Genomic DNA, 27,162 nt, shown 5'->3' with positions numbered 1-27,162 from the left:
CCTGTGATACTGTCTGCTGAGCTGTGTATCTAATCCTCTCCTGTGTGATAGTCTCTGCTGAGCCGTGTATCTAATCCTATCCTGTGTGATACTGTCTGCTGAGCCATGTACCTAATCCTCTCCTATGATACACATCATGTCTGCTGAGCCGTATCTAATCCTCTCCTGTGTGATGCTGTCTGCTGAGCCGGGTATCTAATCCTCTCCTATGATACACATGTCTGCTGAGCCGTATCTAATCCTCTCCTGTGTGATATAGTCTGCTAAGCTGTGTATCTAATCCTCTCCTGTGTAATACTGTCTGCTGAGCCGTGTATCTAATCCTCGCCTATGATACCCATCATGTCTGCTGAGCCGTATCTAATCCTCTCCTGTGTGATACTGTCTGCTGAGCCGTGTATCTAATCCTCTCCTATGATACCCATCATGTCTGCTGAGCCGTATCTAATCCTCTCCTGTGATACCCATCATGTCTGCTCCCGGCTTTACTCTCTGTTATCTGCAGGGGTAACATGCGGATGAGCCAGGTGGTGCGCGACTTCCTGGGGGCTCAGCAGGTGCAGCCCCCCGTCTTCCTCTTCTCTACATGGCTTTATGTAGGACATATTGATGAGTTCATGAGTTTCGTGCCGGCGCCGGACAGGAAGGTAAGAGCCGGCACACACATACGAGACCCTCCTGAGGGGGCGCTCCACCTCCCTGTGTGCAGCCCCCCGCCTAACACGGTGACGCTCCATGTTGTTATCTCAGGGGTTCCGGCTGCTCCTGGCGAGTCCTCGCTCCTGTCTGCAGGTCCTTACACAGAAACAGAAGGAAGGGCACGGGGATGCGGTCATGTTTGAAGGTGGGTGCAGCCGCCGGGGGTCTGTAGACTCCGACATCGTATGATGGGACCCCCGGGGTCTGACGATATCTGCTTCTCGCAGGATTGGAGACCAAAGAATACACCATAGACGACATCTTGGCAGATGAAACCCTGAAGCAGTCGTCAGAGACCTGCCAGGTAACCCGAGGGGACCCTCAGCCACAACCCATAGTTCCCCCCCCAGCTGCAACCAATAGGCTCCAACCACAACCCGTGGGGGCTCTCCTCACCCCAGACACCCGAGGATGACGCACAGTTGTTGATTCTTCTGTGTCGTCTTCTCCTCCAGGAAAGTATCGACCTGAACAGGAAGATCATGAAGAAGGAGCTGGGCCTCTCCGAAGACGACATCATAGACATCCCCATCCTCTACAAGTGCGACTCCTCCATGGAGTGCGCCGAGTCCTTCTTCCCCAACATGGTGAGACATCCGGGCGATGCCCCTCTACATACAGGTGTCCCCAAGTATCTGATGCCAGCACTCGGCTCATCAGGTGGAGGTGACTGAGCGTGTGTGTCCTCCAGCACTGAGCTCATCAGGTGGTGGTGACTGAGCGTGTGTCCTCCTGCACTCGGCTCATCAGGTGGAGGTGACTGAGCGTGTGTCCTCCGGCACTCTGCTCATCAGGTGGAGGTGACTGAGCGTGTGTCCTCCGGCACTCTGCTCATCAGGTGGAGGTGACTGAGCGTGTGTCCTCCGGCACTCTGCTCATCAGGTGGAGGTGACTGAGCGTGTGTATCCTCCAGCACATCAGGTGGAGGTGACTGAGCGTGTGCGTCCTCCAGCACTCAGCTAATCAGGTGGAGGTGACTGAGCATGTGTGTCCTCCGGCACTCTGCTCATCAGGTGGAGGTGACTGAACGTGTGTCCTCCAGCACTCTGCTCATCATGTGGTGGTGACTGAGCGTCTCTCCCCTCCGGCACTCTGCTCATCAGGTGGAGGTGACTGAGCGTGTGTGTCCTCTAGCACTCGGCTCATCAGGTGGAGGTGACTGAGCATGTGTGTCCTCCGGCACTCGGCTCACTAGGTGCTGGTGACTGAGTGTGTGTCCTCCAGCACTCGCCTCATCAGGTGGAGGTGACTGAGCGTGTGTGTCCTCCGGCACTGTGCTCATCAGGTGGTGGTGACTGAGCGTGTGTGTCCTCCTGCACTCGGCTCATCAGGTGGAGGTGACTGAGCGTGTGTGTCCTCCTGCACTAGGCTCATCAGGTGGAGGTGACTGAGCGTGTCCTCCGGCACTTGGCTTATCAGGTGGAGGTGACTGAGCGTGTGTCCTCCGGCATTTTCATTAGGTGGAGGTGACTGTGCGTGTTTGTCCTCCAGCACTCGGCTAATCAGGTGGAGTTGACTGAGCATGTGTGTCCTCCAGCTCTCGGCTCATTGGCTTGTGTGGGAGCGTCTGACCCTTGGCTTGTGTGGGAGCGTCTGACCCTTCTCTTCTCTCCAGGTGAACATGCTCGTCCTGGGAAAGTATCTGGGAATCCCGAAACCATTTGGCCCCCGAATCTCTGGCTCCTGCTGCCTGGAGGAGAAGGTGCGGTCCTTGCTGGAGCCCCTGGGACTGCGCTGCACCTTCCTTGATGATTTTGCCACATACCACAAAAACCTGGGGGAGGTTCACTGCGGCACCAACGTGGTCAGGAAGCCATTCTCCATCAATTGGTGGGAATGCGACATGTAACACGGGGTCTTCAGGGTGAACTGTAACAATGGCTGCAGTAAGGGCCCTGACTGATCCATGAAGTTATTGACCCTGACTAGAGGTGTGGACTGAGGAAGAAGCTAAGAGCAAACACTGCCCCCAGATACGGGCCACACGAGGGTCCTGGGGCCGCGGGGGAATCTAGCACTTTCTACATAACCAAAGGGCATTAGATCCAAATATCGGCCTCCCCAAAGCTCCAGGATCTTCTTGTGATACCCACATCTCGGGATCTCCTCGTCTCCTCAACCTATAAGGGTCCTCTGGATTCACCTCCCTTCGTGTCCGGCAGCTGCAGAGCTCGCAGGTTGGACCCAGCGGCCCATGACCACAGTAGCCCTATAAAGGCCACATATAATAATTAGGGATCTTCCTTCTACCTGTGATTAGTCCCTGAAATGTGATATCCCGGATGACTGATCTGGGTTCCCAATGTGAATGGTCATAGCCGCAGTCACACGACAGTACACTACGGACGCTGCTTTACTTACTCGCTCACACCCCCTGCTGGTCATGCTACACCAGTCATTTAGAATGTATCAAATAAAGAAACAATGTAACCGACAACTTCCTGATCTGACAACCTCTGACCTAACTTAACCCTTTCTGCCAATTACATGAAGCTGCTGGACCCAGATCTGAAGAACTTGGGGTCAGTGCGCCATCTTGTGGACATAATGAGTATTACACACTCCAGCTGTACAATACCCAGCTCTCGCTCCTGGACCTCTCACAAGCGCAGCTGCGGGGGGCCACCGGGGGTCTCTGGTTTTCTTTTTGTTCTTCTAGATAAAGTTCATACTCTTACACAAAGACTTATTTTATTTTTTATTAAACAATGACCTTAAGAAATATAAAACGCAAAAAAAACGAAAGATACGACATGGAGCCCGCGAGCATCGCAGTCACAGGGAGGGGTCAAATCAAAGATAAAACTGTACAGGTAACGTTCAGACAGCACCGGACGCAAATCATAAGCCGCGGGCAGAACTCACTGCCGCCGTCCGCTGGTCGTGGAATGGCCACAAGTGTTCGGACTAGGAACGCAGGACGTGGGGAGAACAAACGTTGCTTTATTGCCATGTGTGGGAACCCCTAAACTTTCATACAAAGCGGCGGCCGACAGGGAGGAGACATTAACTCTTTCTATACTTTACGGAACGTTTCCCCCCCATTTTATACTTTATATCTAACAAAAATCTAAAATAACAATGAGCTTTCTCTGTAACAAGGCTGGTGGAGCGCGGGCGGCACCGCGCGCCAACCACACGCACGTGTAAGTGAAGGCACCAATAGTGCAGCGCTGCTGGATCAGAGCCGCTCACGCTGCCAGGAACACTCGTATCATCACAAGGCACCGATCATCGGAAACGCGCGAGGAGTCCGGAGCGCAGGCCGGCGCCGGAGGGTGAAGCGGAGAGGGGGAGACTGAGGAAGCAGCATATGGCAGAGTAAGGAAGGGACAGTCCGGGCCTGGACTTCTGGCCCTCGCATTGTCAAAGAAACATGGCCGCCATTGAAACAGCAGATAGTCTTTTGTGTTTGTTAGTTTTTTTCCTGGAAAAGTGGAGGAATGTTTGTGAATGGTTTCAGGTCCCCTGGGGTTGGGTTCAGCTGCCTCACCCCTCTCAGTGCTGGCACTGCCTGCCACAGCGGAGGGCACTGCAGGGGTCACTAGGGGAGGACGAGAGGAGTGGTTGTTCTGTCTCCTCCCAAGTCAGGAAGGGGCCGTTAAGTTTCACAGAGTGCGAGGGTTGTACTCCGGGAGCTTCTTCAACTTTTCCTTGTCTTGCTCCGTTTCATCCCGCGCCACAATCAAGGTATGAGAGTAGCCCATGGCCACCTATGGGGAGAGGAAAGAAGCAGGCAGAGTCAGGGGAAGGGAGAGGAAAGAGGCAGGCGGCGTCAGTGGAAGGGAGAAGAAACAGGTAGGCGGCCTCAGAAGGGAGAGGAAACAGGCAGGCGGCGTCAGGGGAAGGGAGAGGAAAGAAGCAGGCGGCGTCAGGGGAAGGGAGTGCAGACACAGGCAGGCGGCGTCAGGGGGAGGGAGAGGAAATAGGCAGGCGGCGTCAGGGGGAGGGAGTGCAGACACGGGCAGGCAGAGTCAGGGGAAGGGAGTGCAAACACGGGCAGGCGGCGTCGGGGTGGGAGAGGAAAGAGGCAGGTGGCGTCAGAGGAAGGGAGAGGAAAGAGGCAGGCGGCGTCAGGGGAAGTTAGAGGAAAGAGGCAGGCGGCGTTAGGGGAAGGGAGAGGAAAGAGGCAGGCGGCGTCAGGGGAAGGGAGAGGAAAGAGGCAGGCGGCGTCAGGGGAAGGCAGAGGAAAGAGGCAGGCGGCGTCAGGGGAAGGTAGTGTGGACACGGGCAGGCAGCATCAGGGGAAGGGAGTGGAAAGAGGCAGGCGGCGTCAGGGGAAGGCAGAGGAAAGGCAGGCGGCGTCAGGGGAAGGTAGTGTGGACACGGGCAGGCAGCATCAGGGGAAGGAAGTGCGGACACGGGCAGGCGGCGTCAGGGGAAGGAAGAAAGGAAATTGGCATCAAAAGAGGGGAGAGGAAAAAAAAACACGGGCAGGTGGCATCAGGTGAGATGAAACACGCAGGAATTAGGGAAATTAAGTGGTGTCAAGGGCAGGGAGAGAAAACAGGCAGGCGGCGTCAGTGGAAGGGAGAAGAAACAGGCAGGCGGCGTCAGGAGAAGGGAGAGGAAAGAAGCAGGCGGCGTCAGGGGAAGGAAACAGGCAGGCGGCGTCAGGGGAAGGGAGAGGAAAGAAGCAGGCGGCGTCAGGGGAAGGGAGTGCGGACACAGGCAGGCGGCGTCGGGGAGGGAGAGGAAAGAGGCAGGCGGCGTCAGGGGAAGGGAGAGGAAAAAGGCAGGCGGCGTCAGGGGAAGGGAGAGGAAAGAGGCAGGCGGCGGCAGGGGAAGGTAGTGTGGACACGGGCAGGCAGCATCAGGGGAAGGGAGTGCGGACACGGGCAGGCGGCGTCAGGGGAAGGAAGAAAGGAAAGTGGCATCAAAAGAGGGGAGAGGAAAAAAAAACCAAACACGGGCAGGTGGCATCAGGTGAGATGAAACACGCAGGAATTAGGGAAATGAAGTGGTGTCAAGGGCAGGGAGAGAAAACAGGCAGGCGGTGTCAGCCAAAAACAAAAGAGCAGCATTAAGAGAGGGGAGAGAAGACAATCAGGCGGCATCAGGGGAAAATAAGTGGCCAACATTCAGGTGGGTGGGATTATGAAAGGAAAATGGGCGCACCCCAAGTTTGGGGTCACAGCAGCACTGGGCGAGACTGACTTACCTGCTCAGAGTAGATGCCGTCAAGCGTCTTCACCTCCTGAGCGGTGGTCGAGGACTTGGCCTTGTTGTCACCATAACCCTGTAGAGAACAGACATTAGAAAAAGGCCAGGACGCAGCTCTGATGGTGGCAGCGGTTTTGGAGGCTGAATAAGGAGGCAGTGAAGAAAACCTCAATGTTACGAGGTGCCGGGGAGACATCCGATCACATCACCAGATGTGAGATAAGTCGGGACCTATACACAACCTTCAGAGCCATGTCTCACTGCTGCCCCCTATAGGGCCGGTGTGAGTACAGAGGGCGGCGTGTGGCGCTATCCATGTCTGCACCAGGCAGAGGGCAGCACAGATCAAGGTGGTCAGCATCTGACTGCACAGGGGGTAACAGGCGTAAGACCATGCAACCGCAGAATAGCGACTGCAGCTCTGGAGGATAAGATAATGTGAATTTACAGTTAATGGCACGAGGACGACGGACTCACCAGCTCCCCAAAGGTGGGCGAGGGTCCCCAGCTTATGGTGCTCTCGTCGGCTGCCACAATAACACTGCTTTTGCTACAGAAACAAAGACGTGAACAGAATTAGTCCACAGGTCAGATGATTATATAACGAGCCATATAGCGACGCCTCGTTACACTGGAAGAACTGGTCGGTCTTAGCTTCGATCACCACTTATCTCTCCAGCGGATGACGACAGTTAACGGGACATACTGGGACTAGTTGTTTTTGGGATCATTATGACTGGAGGTGAACTGCTTAACATTGCGGTGGAGTCCCCTCCATGGATCTCAGCAACCACTCGGGAACTCACCCACAGGCCAAACTCCGAACTTTCCAGCCGCATAGATCCTGAACACTTTTGGGGTACATGGTGGAATCCCGGGATGTGTTTGTTGCTCCCCAGAAGAACAGACCACCTAGAAACCACATTCTGGTCAGAAACCCCAGGTAAGCGTTCTGTCCCTCCTGCACCTCCGTGCGGCACTCACCCATCTCACTGACGGCAAAGGAGGAGGTGGATCCGGCGTAGATCTGGGAGGCTCCGCGTCCGGGGAAATCAAACAGTTTCACAAGTCGCGGGACCATCTCGTCTTTTTGCTCAGTGTGCCCCAGCCGCCCGTATCCGCCGAACCCCCAGGTGAAGACACGTTTCTGAGAGTCCAGCACCAGCTGTAAATGCAAAAAAATGTCGAGGAGCCCAAAATAAAACGTACAAAACTTCATACTGCTTGAGGGTTAATAGCGCAGGTCCCTCTGCTGCAGCTCGGGACAGAGCACAATTCACAGCTGGCGTCTCACCGTGTGGTTGATGCCGCAGGCGATGTCTCTCACAACCACATTGGTCACCGGAAGAACCTGTCCGTCCTTTGTCTTTTCAATAAAAATGGCGATCCGTCGTGGGATCAGCTCGCAGTCGTACTCGATCCGATGCGCCCGTGCTATGTACTTGCCGTCTGAGTTGTGGCCTGTTTGGGGATAAATGGAGATTTCCAATGTAAGATATGACCCCACTAGGAGCAATCGATGAGGGAAGTAGCTCAATACCGGCGACTTACCCAGCTGTCCGTACTCGGGGCTTCCAAAAGAATACAGGTTCCCTTTGCAGTCCATGATCATGCTGAACTCCGCTCCACACGCCACCTTGGTGATTGGCTGCCCGTTATACAGGATCTGGGGAAGGAAGCACGCACCGGTCGTTACACCACGTCACAGGCAGCCGGGAGTCACCTAGCGCTGGGCACTCACCTGAGCCGGGCTGGACACGGCGTCTGTCTTATTACCCAGGCCGAGCTGACCCATCTTGTTTTCTCCGAACGCATAGACAGATCCGTTCTCTGCAGAGAGCATGATATGCCGATTAGGCTACGTTCACATTTCCGGCTAGCGCCGCAGCGTCGGGCGCCGCAGCGGCGCCGCATGCATCATGCGCCCCTATATTTAACATGGGGGCGCATGGACATGCGGTGCACTTGCTTTTTGCGCCGCATGCGTCCCTGCGGCGCCCGCGTCGGGGCGCAGAGGACGCAGCAAGTTGCATTTTTGCTGCGTCCAAAATCAATGGAAAAAAGGACGCATGCGGCGCAAAAAGCAGCGTTGTGCATGTGTTCACATTTGCGCTGTGCGTTGCGGCGGCGACGCTGCGGCGCACACCGCAAATGTGAACGTAGCCTTACATGTACACACCCCGCGTTCTGTGCAGTCACCCTTCAAACCTGCCGATCCCGTGTCACGTACCTGTGAGCGCCAGCGTGTGATTCCTGCCACAGGAGGCGTACACAAACACTTCATCCTTTACGCTCTCGATGGGTTTGGGGGCGTCCACCCTCTTGATGTCTCCGTGCCCCAGCTGACCCTTCTCATTTCGCCCTGCGATGAAACAATACTTTATAGAAGCAGGACATATCCTGATCAGCGTTCATCAGGCGAGGGTTATAGGGCAACTCTGCTTGCGGGAAGCGACAAGACCCCATCGTTCTGGACTCTTTCTTTCAGCTACCAGCATGTTCCTAAGAGTACACTGAGTCTGAGACCCCTACATCAATTACCTAAATAACTGTTCGGCTCCTGCATGAGGACGCACACAGCGGTGATTGGGCTCAATACTAAGTCTTCAGGTCTGCGCGCTGCTCTGAGCACGCCTTTATTGGTGGGGGCCTCGCACAGATCCGCAGATATGTGAGTGTAAAGAACATGGGGGAAAAAAAAGGAAGCCAAACAGAGACCTGTGATGTGTTAGAAGGGGGTAAAAGGGTCTTTATGTAGAGGCAGCCCCCTTTTCCTCCTAAAAGTGGCTGGCGTGCAGAACCTGAGGGGGCAGAGCATGCACAAGAAGTCAGGGACCGCCATAAGCCAATGCTCCGCACCTGCACCAGTCGTGACATAAGGGCATTAAATGTGGAGCTATTCTTCATGATTGTGTGGGTAAATATAAGAGCCAACCAGAGACAGACGGTGTAATGTACACGTGGCCGTAGACATCTTCTGCAGGTGTGCACCGTCCCCCCTTCACGTTACTGGACCGAGCAGGAGACGGACCCCAGGTGCAGTGTGACCGTGGTACTCACCCCAGCTCCATATCTTCCCCTCTGTGGTGATAAGTATACTGTGAGCAGAGCAGGGCCCAGAGGCCACAGTCCGGACCTGCACACCCGTCAGGCAGCCGTATCGGTGAGGTCCCCACAGGTTCTGGCCCAAGTTACGATAAGCAGCTAAAGAACACAAAACACCTGTATGTAAGACGAAATGAAGCGCCCCCTCCTGGTGGAGGCTGCCAAGACCCCTGCGTCTGCCCTCCCTACAAATATAAACCTTGCACCGGTGATCTGGGGTCTGATTGGCTCACCTTGCAGTTTAGGCACTTCTTTCCGTCCAATCAAATCCCAATTGGTGGCTCCAAAAATCAATAATTGACCATTTGCTTTAGAGCCTTCAAGTTTCTGGAGGAAAAAAAAATAGAAATCAGAACACATCCGACTGACACCTCCAGGAGGAAAGGAGAGGGCAAACAGCCGCCGCGGGACCACGAGAGACAGGACGGCCCACTGTGTTTACATGGCGACACATCGGAGGAAGAGGTCCATCATCAGCACTGGGGCGGCAGAGGACAATCTCCAGCAAGGCACAAAACTGGATCTAATCCGTCCATTACTGAGGATTATAACTACTTAGAGGCCGTAATAGCGCAGACATAACACATGACTCAGCTTTCCCCAAACTGAGCCCCTGTCAGATTAGACGCCCCCACGTAACATTAATCCTTACGATCTTCTCCTTGGTGTGCTCGGGCTCGTTGACTACGACGGCCGCTGTTGCAGGAGATTTGCTTCCGCCCTTTCCACCGGCTCCACGTTTGCTGTTCGGCCCCTGGAATCCATCAGAGCCCGGGCTTCCGTCCAGGTCGTCGTCATCGCTGCTGAACTCGTCACGGTCTCTCTTCCTGCCTGCCGGCTTCTTCCTGCCCCCGGGACGGGCAGCACCATTCCCAGGTCCAGCTCCATCTGTCACCTTCTTCCTTGGCATGATGAACGAGGGGTTCACTGTTGGGAGCAAGAGACATAGGGTGAGACATCCAGATAACTCCACTATACACAACAGAGCGCTCCAAAAATCACCGCGCACGTCCCAGAAATCACCCGACCTCGCAGTAAGCAACCAGCACAGCACAAAATTCATCTGACCTTGTCATACGCAATCAGCACAATCCAAAGAATTACCCGAACTCGCCTTACAACCAGCACGCCACAAAAATCACCGAACTTCGCCGTATACAACCAGAAAGCCCCCAAAAATCACACGATCTCACTGTATACAACCAGAGAGCTCCAAGGAATCAACCGACCTCACTGTATACAGCAAGAGAATCACCCGACCTCACTGTATAAAGCCAAAGAGCTCCAAGGAATTACCCGACCTCACTGTATACAACCAGAGAGCTCCAAGGAATCAATAGACCTCACTGTATAAAGCCAAAGAGCTCCAAGGAATTACCCGACCTCACTGTATACAACCAGAGAGCTCCAAGGAATTACCCGACCTCACTGTATACAACCAGAGAATCACCCGACCTCACTGTATACAACCAGAGCGCTCCAAGGAATCACCCGACCTCACTGTATACAACCAGAGAATCACCCGACCTCACTGTATACAACCAGAGCGCTCCAAGGAATCACCCGACCTCACTGTATACAACCAGAGCACTCCAAGGAATCAACCGACCTCACTGTATACAACCAGAGAGCTCCAAGGAATCACTAGACCTCACTGTATACAGCCAAAGAGCTCCAAGGAATTACCCGACCTCACTGTATACAACCAGAGAGCTCCAAGGAATTACCCGACCTCACAGCATACAACCAGAGAGCTCCAAGGAATCAACCGACCTCACTGTATACAGCAAGAGAATCACCCGACCTCACTGTATAAAGCCAAAGAGCTCCAAGGAATTACCCGACCTCACTGTATACAACCAGAGAGCTCCAAGGAATCACCCGACCTCACTGTATAGGTACCGTCACACTAAGCAACGTCGCCAGCGATCTGTGACGTTGCAGCGTCCTAGGGAGCGATATCGCTGTATTTGACACGCAGCAGCGATCAGAATCCCGCTGTGAAATTGCTGGTCGCTGCTAGAAGGTCTGCACATTATTTGGTCGCTAGGTCGCCGTGTATCGCTGTGTTTGACAAGCAAAAGCAACCATACCAGCGATATTTTACACTGGTAACCAGGGTAAACATCGGGTTACTAAGCGCAGGGCCGCGCTTAGTAACCCGATGTTTACCCTGGTTACCAGCGTAAAATGTAAAAAAACAAACAGTACATACTCACCAGCGCGTCCCCCAGCCTCTGCTTCCTGACTCTTACTGATCGCCGGCTCTAAACTGAAAGTGAAAGCACAGCGGTGACGTCACCGCTGTGCTGTTAGGACCGGAGCTCAGTCAGTGTCAGGAAGCAGAGGCTGGGGGACGCGCTGGTGAGTATGTACTGTTTGTTTTTTTAACTTTTACGCTGGTAACCAGGGTAAACATCGGGTTACTAAGCGCGGCCCTGCGCTTAGCAACCCGATGTTTACCCTGGTTACCCGGGGGCCTCGGCATCGTTGGTCGCTGGAGAGCGGTCTGTGTGACAGCTCTCCAGCGACCAAACAGCGACGCTGCAGCGATCGGCATCGCTGTCGCTATCGCTGCAGCGTCGCTTAGTGTGACGGTACCTTATACAACCAGAGAGCTCCAAGGAATTACCCGACCTCACTGTATACAACCAGAGCGCTCCAAGGAATCACCCAACCTCACTGTATACAACCAGAGAGCTCCAAGGAATCACTAGACCTCACTGTATACAGCCAAAGAGCTCCAAGGAATTACCCGACCTCACTGTATACAACCAGAGAGCTCCAAGGAATCAACCGACCTCACTGTATACAGCAAGAGAATCACCCGACCTCACTGTATACAACCAGAGCGCTCCAAGGAATCACCCGACCTCACTGTATACAACCAGAGCACTCCAAGGAATCAACCGACCTCACTGTATACAACCAGAGAGCTCCAAGGAATCACTAGACCTCACTGTATACAGCCAAAGAGCTCCAAGGAATTACCCGACCTCACTGTATACAACCAGAGCGCTCCAAGGAATCACCCGACCTCACTGTATACAACCAGAGAGCTCCAAGGAATCACTAGACCTCACTGTATACAGCCAAAGAGCTCCAAGGAATTACCCGACCTCACTGTATACAACCAGAGAGCTCCAAGGAATTACCCGACCTCACAGCATACAACCAGAGAGCTCCAAGGAATCAACCGACCTCACTGTATACAGCAAGAGAATCACCCGACCTCACTGTATAAAGCCAAAGAGCTCCAAGGAATTACCCGACCTCACTGTATACAACCAGAGAGCTCCAAGGAATCACCCGACCTCACTGTATACAACCAGAGAGCTCCAAGGAATCACTAGACCTCACTGTATACAGCCAAAGAGCTCCAAGGAATTACCCGACCTCACTGTATACAACCAGAGAGCTCCAAGGAATTACCCGACCTCACAGCATACAACCAGAGAGCTCCAAGGAATCACCTGACCTCACTGTATACAACCAGAGAGCTCCAGAGAATCACCCGACCTCACTGTATACAGCCAGAGAGCTCCAAGGAATCACCTGACCTCACTGCATACAACCAGAGAGCTCCAAGGAATCACCCGACCTCACTGTATACAACCAGAGAATCACCCGACCTCACTGTATACAACCAGAGAGCTCCAATTAATCACCCGACGTCACTGTATACAACCAGAGGTCTCCAAGGAATCACCCGACTTCACTGTATACAACCAGAGAGCTCCAAGGAATCAACCGACCTCACTGTATACAACCAGAGAATCACCCGACCTCACTGTATACAACCAGAGAGCTCCAAGGAACCCCCCGACCTCACTGTATACAGCCAGAGAGCTCCGAGGAATCCCCCGACCTCGCTGTATACAACCAGAGAATCACCCGACCTCACTGTATACAACCAGAGAATCACCCGACCTCACTGTATACAGCCAGAGAGCTCCAGAGAATCACCCGACCTCACTGTATACAACCAGAGAGCTCCAGAGAATCACCCGACCTCACTGTATACAGCGAGAGAGCTCCAAGGAATCCCCCGACCTCACTGTGTACAACCAGAGAACTCCAAGGAATCACATGACCTCACTGTATACAACCAGAGAGCTCCACGGAATCACCCGACCTCATTGTATACAACCAGAGAGCTCCAAGGAACCCCCCGACCTCACTGTATACAGCCAGAGAGCTCCAAGGAATCACCCGACCTCACTGTATACAGCCAGAGAATCACCTGACCTCACTGTATACAACCAGAGAGCTCCAAGGAATCACCCAAACTAACTGTATACAGCCAGAGCGCTCCAAGGAATCACCCGACCTCACTGTATACAACCAGAGAGCTCCAAGGAATCACTAGACCTCACTGTATACAGCCAAAGAGCTCCAAGGAATTACCCGACCTCACTGTATACAACTAGAGAGCTCCAAGGAATTACCCGACCTCACTGTATACAACCAGAGAGCTCCAAGAAATCACCCGACCTCACTGTATACAACCAGAGAGCTCCAGAGAATCACCCGACCTCACTGTATACAACCAGAGAGCTCCAAGGAATCCCCCGACCTCACTGTGTACAACCAGAGAACTCCAAGGAATCACATGACCTCACTGTATACAACCAGAGAGCTCCACGGAATCACCCGACCTCATTGTATACAACCAGAGAGCTCCAAGGAACCCCCCGACCTCACTGTATACAGCCAGAGAGCTCCAAGGAACCCCCCGACCTCACTGTATACAGCCAGAGAGCTCCAAGGAATCACCCGACCTCACTGTATACAGCCAGAGAATCACCCGACCTCACTGTATACAACCAGAGAGCTCCAAGGAATCACCCAAACTAACTGTATACAGCCAGAGCGCTCCAAGGAATCAACCAACCTCAATGTATACAACCAGAGAGCTCCAAGGAATCACTAGACCTCACTGTATACAGCCAAAGAGCTCCAAGGAATTACCCGACCTCACTGTATACAACCAGAGAGCTCCAAGAAATCACCCGACCTCACTGTATACAGCCAGAGAGCTCCAAGGAATCACCCGACCTCATTGTATACAACCAGAGCTCCACAGAATCACCTGACTTCACTGTATACAACCAGAGCTCCAAGGAATCACCTGACCTCACTGTACACAACCAGAGAGCTCCACGGAATCACCCGACCTCACTGTATACAGCCAAAGAGCTCCAAGGAATTACCCGACCTCACTGTATACAACTAGAGAGCTCCAAGGAATTACCCGACCTCACTGTATACAACCAGAGAGCTCCAAGAAATCACCCGACCTCACTGTATACAACCAGAGAGCTCCAGAGAATCACCCGACCTCACTGTATACAACCAGAGAGCTCCAAGGAATCCCCCGACCTCACTGTGTACAACCAGAGAACTCCAAGGAATCACATGACCTCACTGTATACAACCAGAGAGCTCCACGGAATCACCCGACCTCATTGTATACAACCAGAGAGCTCCAAGGAACCCCCCGACCTCACTGTATACAGCCAGAGAGCTCCAAGGAACCCCCCGACCTCACTGTATACAGCCAGAGAGCTCCAAGGAATCACCCGACCTCACTGTATACAGCCAGAGAATCACCCGACCTCACTGTATACAACCAGAGAGCTCCAAGGAATCACCCAAACTAACTGTATACAGCCAGAGCGCTCCAAGGAATCAACCAACCTCAATGTATACAACCAGAGAGCTCCAAGGAATCACCCGACCTCACTGTATACAACCAGAGAGCTCCAAGGAATCACTAGACCTCACTGTATACAGCCAAAGAGCTCCAAGGAATTACCCGACCTCACTGTATACAACCAGAGAGCTCCAAGAAATCACCCGACCTCACTGTATACAGCCAGAGAGCTCCAAGGAATCACCCGACCTCATTGTATACAACCAGAGCTCCACAGAATCACCTGACTTCACTGTATACAACCAGAGCTCCAAGGAATCACCTGACCTCACTGTACACAACCAGAGAATCACCCGACCTCACTGTATACAACCAGAGCGCTCCAGAGAATCACCTGACCTCACTGTATACAACCAGAGAGCTCCAGAGAATCACCCGACCTCACTGTATACAGCCAGAGAGCTCCAAGGAATCCCCCGACCTCACTGAATACAACCAGAGAACTCCAAGGAATCACCTGACCTCACTGTATACAACCAGAGAGCTCCACGGAATCACCCGACCTCATTGTATACAACCAGAGAGCTCCAAAGAATCACCCGACCTCACTGTATACAACCAGAGCGCTCCAAGGAATCAACCGACCTCACTGTATACAACCAGAGAGCTCCAAGGAATCACTAGACCTCACTGTATACAGCCAAAGAGCTCCAAGGAATTACCCGACCTCACTGTATACAACCAGAGAGCTCCAAAGAATCAACCGACCTCACTGTATACAACCAGAGCGCTCCAAGGAATCAACCGACCTCACTGTATACAACCAGAGAGCTCCAAGGAATCACTAGACCTCACTGTATACAGCCAAAGAGCTCCAAGGAATTACCCGACCTCACTGTATACAACCAGAGAGCTCCAAGGAATTACCCGACCTCACTGTATACAACCAGAGAATCACCCGACCTCACTGTATACAACCAGAGAGCTCCAAGGAATCACCTGACCTCACTGTATACAGCCAGAGAGCTCCAGAGAATCACCTGACCTCACTGTATACAGCCAGAGCGCTCCAGAGAATCACCCAACCTCACTGTATACAACCAGAGAGCTCCAGAGAACCATCGACCTCACTGTATACAACCAGAGAGCTCCAAGGAATCACCCGACCTAACTGTATACAGCCAGAGAGCTCCAGAGAGTCACCTGACCTCACTGTATACAGCCAGAGAATCACCCGACCTCACTGTATACAACCAGAGAGCTCCAGAGAATCACCGACCTCACTGTATACAACCAGAGAGCTCCAGAGAATCACCGACCTCACTGTATACAACCAGAGAGCTCCAGAGAATCACCGACCTCACTGTATACAGCCAGAGAGCTCCAGAGAATCACCGACCTCACTGTATACAGCCAGAGAGCTCCAGAGAATCACCTGACCTCACTGTATACAACCAGAGAGCTCCAGAGAATCACCGACCTCACTGTATACAGCCAGAGAGCTCCAGAGAATCACCGACCTCACTGTATACAGCCAGAGAGCTCCAGAGAATCACCTGACCTCACTGTATACAGCCAGAGAGCTCCAGAGAATCACCCTTTCACTGTATACAGCCAGAGAATCACCCAACCTCACTGTATACAACCAGAGAGCTCCAGAGAATCACCCGACCTCACTGTATACAACCAGAGAGCTCCAGAGAATCACCCGACCTCACTGTATACAGCCAGAGAGCTCCAGAGAATCACCCGACCTCACTGTGTACAGCCAGAGAGCTCCAGAGAATCACCCGACTTCACTGTATACAGCCAGAGAATCACCCGACCTCACTGTATACAACCAGAGAGCTCAATTGAATCACCCGACCTCACTGTATACAACCAGAGAGCTCCAGAGAATCACCCGACCTCACTGTATACAGCCAGAGAGCTCGAGAGAATCACCCGACCTCACTGTATAAAACCAGAGAGCTCCAAGGAATCACCCGACCTGACTGTATACAACCAGAGAGCTCCAGAGAATCACCCGACCTCACTGTATACAGCCAGAGAGCTCCAGAGAATCACCGACCTCACTGTATACAACCAGAGAGCTCCAAGGAATCACCCGACCTAACTGTATACAGCCAGAGAGCTCCAGAGAGTCACCTGACCTCACTGTATACAGCCAGAGAATCACCCGACCTCACTGTATACAACCAGAGAGCTCCAGAGAATCACCGACCTCACTGTATACAACCAGAGAGCTCCAGAGAATCACCGACCTCACTGTATACAGCCAGAGAGCTCCAGAGAATCACCGACCTCACTGTATACAACCAGAGAGCTCCAGAGAATCACCGACCTCACTGTATACAGCCAGAGAGCTCCAGAGAATCACCGACCTCACTGTATACAGCCAGAGAGCTCCAGAGAATCACCTGACCTCACTGTATACAACCAGAGAGCTCCAGAGAATCACCGACCTCACTGTATACAGCCAGAGAGCTCCAGAGAATCACCGACCTCACTGTATACAGCCAGAGAGCTCCAGAGAATCACCTGACCTCACTGTATACAGCCAGAGAGCTCCAGAGAATCACCCTTTCACTGTATACAGCCAGAGAATCACCCAACCTCACTGTATACAACCAGAGAGCTCCAGAGAATCACCCGACCTCACTGTATACAACCAGAGAGCTCCAGAGAATCACCCGACCTCACTGTATACAGCCAGAGAGCTCCAGAGAATCACCCGACCTCACTGTATACAGCCAGAGAGCTCCAGAGAATCACCCGACCTCACTGTATACAGCCAGAGAGCTCCAGAGAATCACCGACCTCACTGTATACAGCCAGAGAGCTCCAGAGAATCACGCGACCTCACTGTATACAGCCAGAGAGCTCCAGAGAATCACCGACCTCACTGTATACAGCCAGAGAGCTCCAAGGAATCACCCGACCTGACTGTATACAACCAGAGAGCTCCAGAGAATCACCCGACCTCACTGTATACAGCCAGAGAGCTCCAGAGAATCACCGACCTCACTGTATACAGCCAGAGAGCTCCAGAGAATCACCCGACCTCACTGTATACAACCAGAGAGCTCCAGAGAATCACCCGACCTCACTGTATACAGCCAGAGAGCTCCAGAGAATCACCCGACCTCACTGTGTACAGCCAGAGAGCTCCAGAGAATCACCCGACTTCACTGTATACAGCCAGAGAATCACCCGACCTCACTGTATACAACCAGAGAGCTCAATTGAATCACCCGACCTCACTGTATACAACCAGAGAGCTCCAGAGAATCACCCGACCTCACTGTACACAGCCAGAGAGCTCGAGAGAATCACCCGACCTCACTGTATAAAACCAGAGAGCTCCAAGGAATCACCCGACCTGACTGTATACAACCAGAGAGCTCCAGAGAATCACCCGACCTCACTGTATACAGCCAGAGAGCTCCAGAGAATCACCCGACCTCACTGTATACAGCCAGAGAGCTCCAGAGAATCACCCGACCTCACTGTATACAGCCAGAGAGCTCCAGAGAATCACCTGACCTCACTGTATACAACCAGAGCTCCAGAGAATCACCCGACCTCACTGTATACAGCCAGAGAGCTCCAGAGAATCACCTGACCTCACTGTATACAACCAGAGAGCTCCAGAGAATCACCCGACCTCACTGTATACAACCAGAGAGCTCCAGAGAATCACCTGACCTCACTGTATACAGCCAGAGAGCTCCAGAGAATCACCCGACCTCACTGTATACAGCCAGAGAGCTCCAGAGAATCACCTGACCTCACTGTATACAGCCAGAGAGCTCCAGAGAATCACCCGACCTCACTGTATACAACCAGAGAGCTCCAGAGAATCACCTGACCTCACTGTATACAGCCAGAGAGCTCCAGAGAATCACCCGACCTCACTGTATACAGCCAGAGAGCTCCAGAGAATCACCTGACCTCACTGTGTACAGCCAGAGAGCTCCAGAGAATCACCCGACCTCACTGTATACAGCCATGTCACCCCCAATAACAACCTCTGGTTCCCACCACTACACAGTACAGCACCACTCCTCTGTAACCCCCAATACTGAGCCGCGCCCCCCACACCCCTCATTATAGAAGCAGAAAAACAATCGAAAAACGGGGACATCCGATGTGAAGGGATCCCAAATAATCCGGCTACACCTCAACCGGGGCCGGACCCCAAAGATTTACTACCTTTGTAATTATCCCGGCCAGCCCCCGGTATTACCGACCCCACTAGCACAGTCCCGTCCCCGGTGTGGCCCCTCACGTGCGCTCGCGGTGTCCTCGGTCCGGGGAGAGCGCGGCCCTTTGTCCGGAGCCGCCGGTGACTGCTGTGAACAATGGGCTGTGTGTCTGCGCTCCGGCACCACGTGGATCCGCCCCCACGTCCCCTCCCCCCAGCCACACAGAGCCCCGGGGACCGAGGCGACGGCGCTCACCTGACTCAGCACCGGCGGCACGTCACACCGATAGTCTGTCAGTCCCGACTGCGGAAATTCCAGTCACGACACGACCGCCCGGCACAACACCAAACACAGGCACATGGAGAGCAACGAGACGAGCTCGGCTAGAGCGGACCAGACTGCCATAGCGACCACTGGAGGCGGGAGGAGCGCACTGCTACGCGGAGGAGCGGCAGAAACTCACAGCGACCCCTACAGGCGGGAGGAGCGCAGTCAGCTAATCCCTGAGCGGCAGGAGCGCAGTCACGTGACCCTGCCTCACTCACAGACACTGGCGGAATCTTCCCGCCTAAACCTCACATTCCCTTTCAGCAACTACCAGAGCAGCAGGGTAGACACCGCCTCATCCCCTTTATACCGCCAGTGTCCCCTCTACATCGCCAGTGTCCCCTCTACATCGCCAGTGTCCCCTCTTCTACACAGCCCCATCTCCTCTGTACCGCCATCATCCCCTCCTCTACACAGCCTCGTCCACTCTGTACCGCCAGTGTCCCCTCCTCTACACAGCCTCGTCCCCTCTGTACCGCCATCATCCCCTCCTCTACAAAGCCTCATCCCCTCTGTACCGCCATCATCCCCTCCTCTACACAGCCTCGTCCCCTCTACACCGCCTCATCTCTGTACTCTCTGTACTGCCAGTGTCCCCTCCTCTACACAGCCTCGTCCACTCTGTACCGCTATCGTCCCCTCCTCTACACAGCCTTGTCCCCTCTACACCGCCTCATCTCCTCTGTACTGCCAGTGTCCCCTCCTCTACACAGCCTCGTCCCCTTTGTACCGCCATCATCCCCTCTGTACCGCCAGTGTCCCCTCTACACCGACTCATCCCCTCTGTACCGCCATCATGCCCTCTACACAGCCTCATCCCCTCTGTACCGCCATCATCCCCTCTACACAGCCTCATCCCCTCTGCACCGCCAGTGTCCCCTCTACACAGCCTCATCCCCTCTGTACCGCCATCATCCCCTCCTCTACACAGCCTCGTTTCCTCTGTACCGCCATCATCCCCTCTACACAGCCTCATCCCCTCTGTACCGCCATCATCCCCTCTACACAGCCTCATCCCCTCGGTACCGCCAGTGTCCCCTCCTCTACACAGCCTCATCCCCTCTGTACCGCCATCATCCCCTCCTCTACACAGCCTCGTCCACTCTGTACCGCCAGTGTCCCCTCCTCTACACAGCCTCGTCCCCTCTGTACCGCTATCGTCCCCTCCTCTACACAGCCTCGTCCCCTCTACACCGCCTCATCTCCTCTGTACTGCCAGTGTCCCCTCCTCTACACAGCCTCGTCCCCTTTGTACCGCCATCATCCCCTCTGTACCGCCAGTGTCCCCTCTACACCGACTCATCCCCTCTGTACCGCCATCATGCCCTCTACACAGCCTCATCCCCTCTGTACCGCCATCATCCCCTCTACACAGCCTCATCCCCTCTGCACTGCCAGTGTCCCCTCTGCACAGCCTCATCCCCTCTGTACCGCCATCATCCCCTCCTCTATACACAGCCTCATCCCCTCTGTACCGCCAGTGTCCCCTCCTCTACACACCGTCATCCCCTCTGTACCACCATCGTCCCCTCCTCTACACAGCCTTATCCCCTCTGTACCGCCATCATCCCCTCCTCTACACAGCCTCGTCCCCTCTGTACCGTCATCATCCCCTCTACACAGCCTCATCCCCTCTGTACCGCCAGTGTCCCCTCCTCTACACTGCCTCATCCCCTCTGTACCGCCAGTGTCCCCTCTACACCGCCTCATCCCCTCTGTACCGCTATCATCCCCTCCTCTACACCGCCTCATCCTCTCTGTGCTGCCATTGCCTCCTTCTCTACACAGCCTCGTCCCCTCTGTACCGTCATCATCCCCTCCTCTACACAGCCTCATCCCCTCTGCCTCGTCCCCTCTGTACAGCCATCATCCCCTCCTCTACACAGCCTCGTCCCCTCTATACTGCCAGTGTCCCCTCCTCTACACAGCCTCATCCCCTCTGTACTGCCAGTGTCCCCTCCTCTACACAGCCTCATCCCCTCTGTACCGCCATCATCCCCTCTACACAGCCTCATCCCCTCTGTACCGCCAGTGTCCCCTCTACACAGCCTCATCCCCTCTGTACCGCCATCATCCCCTCCTCTACACAGCCTCATCCCCTCTGTACCGCCAGTGTCCCCTCTACACAGCCTCATCCCCTCTGTACCGCCATCATCCCCTCCTCTACACAGCCTCATCCCCTCTGTACCGCCAGTGTCCCCTCCTCTACACACCGTCATCCCCTCTGTACCACCATCGTCCCCTCCTCTACACAGCCTTATCCCCTCTGTACCGCCATCATCCCCTCCTCTACACAGCCTCGTCCCCTCTGTACCGTCATCATCCCCTCCTCTACACAGCCTCATCCCCTCTGTACCGTCATCATCCCCTCCTCTACACAGCCTCATCCCCTCTGTACCGCCAGTGTCCCCTCCTCTACACCGCCTCATCCCCTCTGTACCGCTATCATCCCCTCCTCTACATCGCCTCATCCTCTCTTTGCCGCCATTGCCTCCTTCTCTACACAGCCTCGTCCCCTCTGTACCGCCATCACCCTCTCCTCTACACAGCCTCGTCCCCTCTGTACCACCATCATCCCCTCCTCTGCACAACCTCATCCCCTCTGTACCGTCATCGTCCCCTCTTCTACACCGTCATCGTCCCCTTCTCTACACCGTCATCTTCCCCTTTGTACCGCCATTGTCCCCTCCTCTACACAGCCTCATCCCCTGTGTACCGCCATTGTCCCCTCTACTCAGCCTCATCCCCTGTGTATCGCCATTGTCCCCTCTACACAACCTGGTCCCCTCCTCTACACCTCCATCATCCTTCTCTGTACCATTTCTCTCCTCCATACTACCATCATCTCCGCACCTCCATCATCCCCTCTTCACCTCCGTCATGCTCCGCACCACCATCGTCCCCTCCTATCCTCTATCATCCTCTGCACCGCAATCATCGCCTCCTCCGAACCGCCATTGTCCCCTTCTCACATCATCCTCCTCCGCACTGCCATTGTCCCCTCCTCCGCACTGCCATTGTCAAGGGGTGGATTATATTAAAAAACAGTTCAATTTTCTCAGAAATTTTTTTTTGATGTTTAGGAAGATAACGAAGGAGGTTCCATTTATTTCCATGTTTGCTGTCATGGTTTGAGCATACAAATTACCGTAAGTAGTTATCATACGTGTAATTACTCATTTCTTTGAGGTCTGACAGAGTTATAGATTTTAAATTGAAAGTGCCATATAAAATCCGCAGAGCTCAAACTTTTACTTTTATTATCAATTATATAACCACATTTCTCTATTTTATTTTCTTACCCGTTTAGTGTAAAAAAAAAAAAAGCATCTAGTTCACTTCTTAGAACAGGAACCTCTGCAGTAAGTAGTGTTACAGCCAGTGTGCCACAAGTGCAGTTACATTAACAGTCCAGCAGATGTCCTCAGTATACGTGGTTTCAGGCTTAGGGCTCAGGCTGCCGTCACACTAGCAGTATTTGGTCAGTATTTTACATCAGTATTTGTAAGCCAAAACCAGGAGTGGGTGATAAATGCAGAAGTGGTGCATATGTTTATATTATACTTTTCCTCTAATTGTTCCACTCCTGGTTTTGGCTTACAAATACTGATGTAAAATACTGACCAAATACTGATAGTGTGACGGCAGCCTCATACTCACCTGCGAGAAACTCGGATGAGTCTCATATGTTAATACCCAGCGCTCAGATTGGAGCGTGCAGCCACATAGAAATACATGCAGCCGCACGCTCCGCTCCTGAGTGCCGGCAGCAGCACCAGGTATTGACGTGCGAGACTCATCCAAGTTTCTGGCAGGTGAGTATGAGCCCTTATACCCATAAGGCTGTGTGCACACTTTCAGGGTTTTTCGCTATAAGAACGCATACATTAAGCATCCTATTATTAGAATGCAAACGCAATTTTTGTGTTTTCTCCCGCAGCGGAATCGCATTCCGGAAAAAAACGCAGCATGTTCATTCTTTGTGTGGAATCGCGGGGATTCTGCACACATAGGAATGCATTGATCCACTTACTTTCCGCATGTGGCTATGCCCACCATGCGGGAAGTAAGCAGATCATGTGCGGTTGGTACCCAGGGTGGAGGAGAGGAGACTCTCCTCCAGGCCCTGGGAACCATATAATTGTTTAAAAAAAAAAAAAGAATTAAAATAATAAATTGTGATATTCTCACCTTCTGGCGTCCCCGGCAGTCTTCCCGCTCCTTGCGATGCTCCCGTTCCCAGTAATGCCTCACGTTAATGACCTGTGATGTAGCGGTCTCGCGAGACTGCTATGTTATCTGGGGTCATTGCTGCAATGCATTATTGGGACCGGAGCGTCGCGAGGAGCGGGAAAGGCTGCCGCTGACGCCGGAAGGTGAGAATATAATGATTTTTTATTTTTTTAATTATTTTTAACATTCTATCTTTTTACTATTGATGCTGCATAGGCAGCCTCAATAGTAAAAAGTTGGTCACACTTGTCAAACACTGTTTGTGTGACCAACCTGTTAATCAGTTTTCCAAGCGATGCTACAGATCGCTTGGAAAACGCTAGGATTCTGCAAGCTTACAACGCTTGTAAAACGCTAGTGTTTAGCGGGAAAACGCATGTCAATTCCGCATGCGTTTTTCCCGCGGCAGGGAGTTCCGGAATTGCCACGGAAATTTCCGCGGCAATTCCGGACGTGTGCACTTAGCCTAACACTGACTTGGTGTCATCACCAAGCTATGATTTTTGTCTGCAACATGCCACAGGTGGTACCACTAAGAATCGTACTAATTCAGTTAATCCATAAAGAGGATATTTTTCTTTTTTTTTTTTTAAACCACTTCCCTTTGATCTTATTGTCTGATGAGAATGTTCTGTTCCAGATATCAAAACCTTACCCCACCCTCACTGAGATTTCAGACTGAACATTTTTCATTCTCTTAGTTGCTACTAATAGATTAAATTGCTGCTCTGTTATTATATAAATGCTCAAACTCTGGTAGTCATCAGCTAAGGATCAAGTAAAGAAGGAAAACTGGAACTGAAGCCTCTGTACTCAGTTACTATGAGAAAAAGTACAATCATCAGTCCCTATGTACAAGAATATAACTACTATAATACTGCTCCTATGAACAGGAATATAACTACTATAATACTGCTCCTATGTACAGGAATATAACTGCTATAATACTGCCCCTATGTACAAGAATATAACTACTATAATACTGCCCCATGTACAAGAATATAACTACTATAATACTGCTCCATGTACAAGAATATAACTACTATAATAATGCCCCTATGTACAAGAATATAACTACTATAATGCTGCCCCTATGTACAAGAATATAACTACTATAATACTGCCCCTATGAGCAAGAATATAACTACTATAATACTGCCCCTATGTCCAAGAATATACTATAATACAGCCCCTATGTACAAGAATATAACTACTATAATACTGCCCCTATGTACAAGAATATAACTACTATAATACTGCCCCCTATGTACAAGAATATAACTACTATAATAGTGCCCCTATGTACAAGAATATAACTACTATAATACTGCACCTATATACAAGAATATTACTACTATAATACTGCTCCTATGTGCAAGAATATAACTACTATAATACTGCTCCTATGTGCAAGAATATAACTACTATAATACTGCTCCTATGTGCAAGAATATAACTACTATAATACTGCTCCTATGTGCAAGAATATAACTACTATAATACTGCTCCTATGTACAAGAATATAACTACTATAATACTGCTCCTATGTACAAGAATATAACTACTATAATACTGCCCCTATATACAAGAATATAACTACTATAATACTGTCCCCTATGTACAAGAATATAGCTACTATAATACTGCCCCCTATGTACAAGAATATAACTACTATAATACTGCCCCTATGTACAGGAATATAACTGCTATAATACTGCCCCTATGTACAAGAATATAACTACTATAATACTGCTCCTATGTACAAGAATATAACTACTATAATACTGCTCCTATGTACAAGAATATAACTACTATAATACTGCCCCTATATACAAGAATATAACTACTATAATACTGTCCCCTATGTACAAGAATATAGCTACTATAATACTGCCCCCTATGTACAAGAATATAACTACTATAATACTGCCCCTATGTACAAGAATATAACTACTATAATACTGCTCCTATGTACAAGAATATAACTACTATAATACTGCCCCTATATACAAGAATATAACTACTATAATACTGTCCCCTATGTACAAGAATATAGCTACTATAATACTGCCCCCTATGTACAAGAATATAACTACTATAATACTGCCCCTATGTACAGGAATATAACTGCTATAATACTGCCCCTATGTACAAGAATATAACTACTATAATACTGCTCCTATGTACAAGAATATAACTACTATAATACTGCCCCTATATACAAGAATATAACTACTATAATACTGTCCCCTATGTACAAGAATATAGCTACTATAATACTGCCCCCTATGTACAAGAATATAACTACTATAATACTGCCCCTATGTACAGGAATATAACTGCTATAATACTGCCCCTATGTACAAGAATATAACTACTATAATACTGCTCCTATGTACAAGAATATAACTACTATAATACTGCCCCTATGTACAGGGATATAACTACTATAAAACTGCTCCTATGTACAAGAATATAACTACTATAATACTGCTCCTATGTACAAGAATATAACTACTATAATACTGCCCCTATGTACAGGGATATAACTACTATAAAACTGCTCCTATGTACAAGAATATAACTACTATAATACTGCCCCTATATACAAGAATATAACTACTATAATACTGTCCCCTATGTACAAGAATATAGCTACTATAATACTGCCCCCTATGTACAAGAATATAACTACTATAATACTGCTCCTATGTACAGGAATATAACTGCTATAATACTGCCCCTATGTACAAGAATATAACTACTATAATACTGCTCCTATGTACAGGAATATAACTACTATAATACTGCCCCTATGTACAAGAATATAACTACTGTAATACTGCCCCTACGTAAGTGTTACTAGTCCTTTGTGTTGATATTTGCTCATTCATTGTTGCTCATTCTGTTCTTTTTCATGGCTTCCTACAGTTGTCATTGCCCGGCTGAGTGAATGCCTTGAATTGCTCACAGCTGAGCTCCTCACCATTTGCAGCCGCCCAGGTTGGTGACAGGAGCTGGGGCTGTCGGTTCCTGTCTGATCTTGTCCCGGTTACAGTCAGGTAGTAGTTCTGTTATTAGGAGTTTTTGGTTCTCTCCACTTCTGGATTGTGTGGCAGACTCTGGGATACACCGCTGCGGTGAGTAGGGGGATGTTGCTTCGTTTTTATGGGACAGTGATCTTCTGGGCCATCACTGACTACGGTATATCACTGCTTGCACAGATATTATTTTCATTCTTTGTGTCTGAGCTGACACAGTATCACACAGGGTAGAATTAGATACAGTTCTGGTTTACATATGGACACTCGCACTTCTACACCTCGGAGACTTGTTAGGGGGATACCAGGTCTGATTACAGATGAGATGTGATCTAGGGAAAACTAACAAAGACCAAGGAAGTGATCACTTATTGCAGGAAATCTGGGTAGAAGCTGAGTATTATAGTATAGGCCGGGATCGGGTAGAGAAGATCAGCCCCAAAGCATTTGTTTGAAGTCTTTGGGTAAAATCTCAATTTTAAAACCTGATCCGCAGGCCGCTGTGGAAATATAAAGAACGAGTACGTGAGATTTGTATCTTATATTTTGTGCTCTGCTGTGTTTGCTCCATTAGACAAACACTAAAGGGCCAGCACCAGAATAATAGAAAAATGAATAAATGGAGTCGAAACCCTGCACACACGAAGAAAGCATACAAAAATCAAGGAAAAGCAGTTCACTAAGGCCACGTTCACACGTTCAGTATTTGGCCAGTATTTGACATAAGCCA

The 27,162-nt window shown here is 51.2% G+C and overlaps 3 protein-coding genes across 6 annotated transcripts in view; 2 read left to right on the top strand and 1 right to left on the bottom strand.

Moving 5' to 3' along the window:
- Positions 1–3,375, top strand: part of LOC143770590 (protein-arginine deiminase type-1-like) — a 52,837-nt gene extending 49,462 nt beyond the window's left edge. The window contains exons 12-16 of the mRNA XM_077260360.1: positions 506–647; positions 751–844; positions 927–1,003; positions 1,155–1,286; positions 2,315–3,375. Of these exons, the coding sequence (XP_077116475.1) occupies positions 506–647; positions 751–844; positions 927–1,003; positions 1,155–1,286; positions 2,315–2,548 (679 nt within the window). The 3' untranslated portion in view covers positions 2,549–3,375. The remainder of the gene's footprint in view (positions 1–505; positions 648–750; positions 845–926; positions 1,004–1,154; positions 1,287–2,314) is intronic.
- Positions 3,376–3,384: 9 nt separating this feature from the next.
- Positions 3,385–19,304, bottom strand: RCC2 (regulator of chromosome condensation 2). 2 transcript variants are annotated; one of them, XM_077260361.1, is made up of 13 exons: positions 19,087–19,304; positions 9,620–9,894; positions 9,201–9,294; positions 8,923–9,066; positions 8,093–8,224; positions 7,604–7,692; positions 7,414–7,528; positions 7,157–7,323; positions 6,847–7,027; positions 6,669–6,774; positions 6,340–6,412; positions 5,861–5,938; positions 3,385–4,412 (listed from the first exon to the last, which is right to left on the bottom strand). In XM_077260361.1, the coding sequence occupies exons 2-13, from the start codon at positions 9,875–9,877 to the stop codon at positions 4,308–4,310; spliced, it is 1,542 nt and encodes a 513-aa protein (XP_077116476.1). In that variant the 5' UTR covers positions 9,878–9,894; positions 19,087–19,304; the 3' UTR covers positions 3,385–4,307. The 2 variants fall into 2 exon arrangements, with proteins under 2 accessions (XP_077116476.1, XP_077116477.1); XM_077260362.1 differs by lacking the exon at positions 19,087–19,304 and adding an exon at positions 18,915–19,032.
- Positions 19,305–19,341: 37 nt separating this feature from the next.
- Positions 19,342–27,162, top strand: part of ARHGEF10L (Rho guanine nucleotide exchange factor 10 like) — a 90,095-nt gene continuing 82,274 nt past the window's right edge. Inside the window, exons 1-3 of one of the 3 annotated variants that reach the window (XM_077260358.1) lie at positions 19,342–19,441; positions 22,242–22,307; positions 26,323–26,453. The gene's annotated coding sequence lies outside the window, so the exon portion shown is untranslated. Of the gene's footprint in view, positions 19,442–22,241; positions 22,308–26,322; positions 26,532–27,162 lie in introns of those variants that run through there. The other 2 variants (XM_077260355.1, XM_077260357.1) reach the window with 2 other exon arrangements.

The sequence above is a fragment of the Ranitomeya variabilis genome, chromosome 4, assembly GCF_051348905.1.
Source record: "Ranitomeya variabilis isolate aRanVar5 chromosome 4, aRanVar5.hap1, whole genome shotgun sequence".
Taxonomy (NCBI): Eukaryota; Metazoa; Chordata; class Amphibia; order Anura; family Dendrobatidae; genus Ranitomeya; species Ranitomeya variabilis.
Note: the sequence above shows the minus strand (reverse complement) of the source record. Positions and strands in the feature narration are given on the sequence as shown.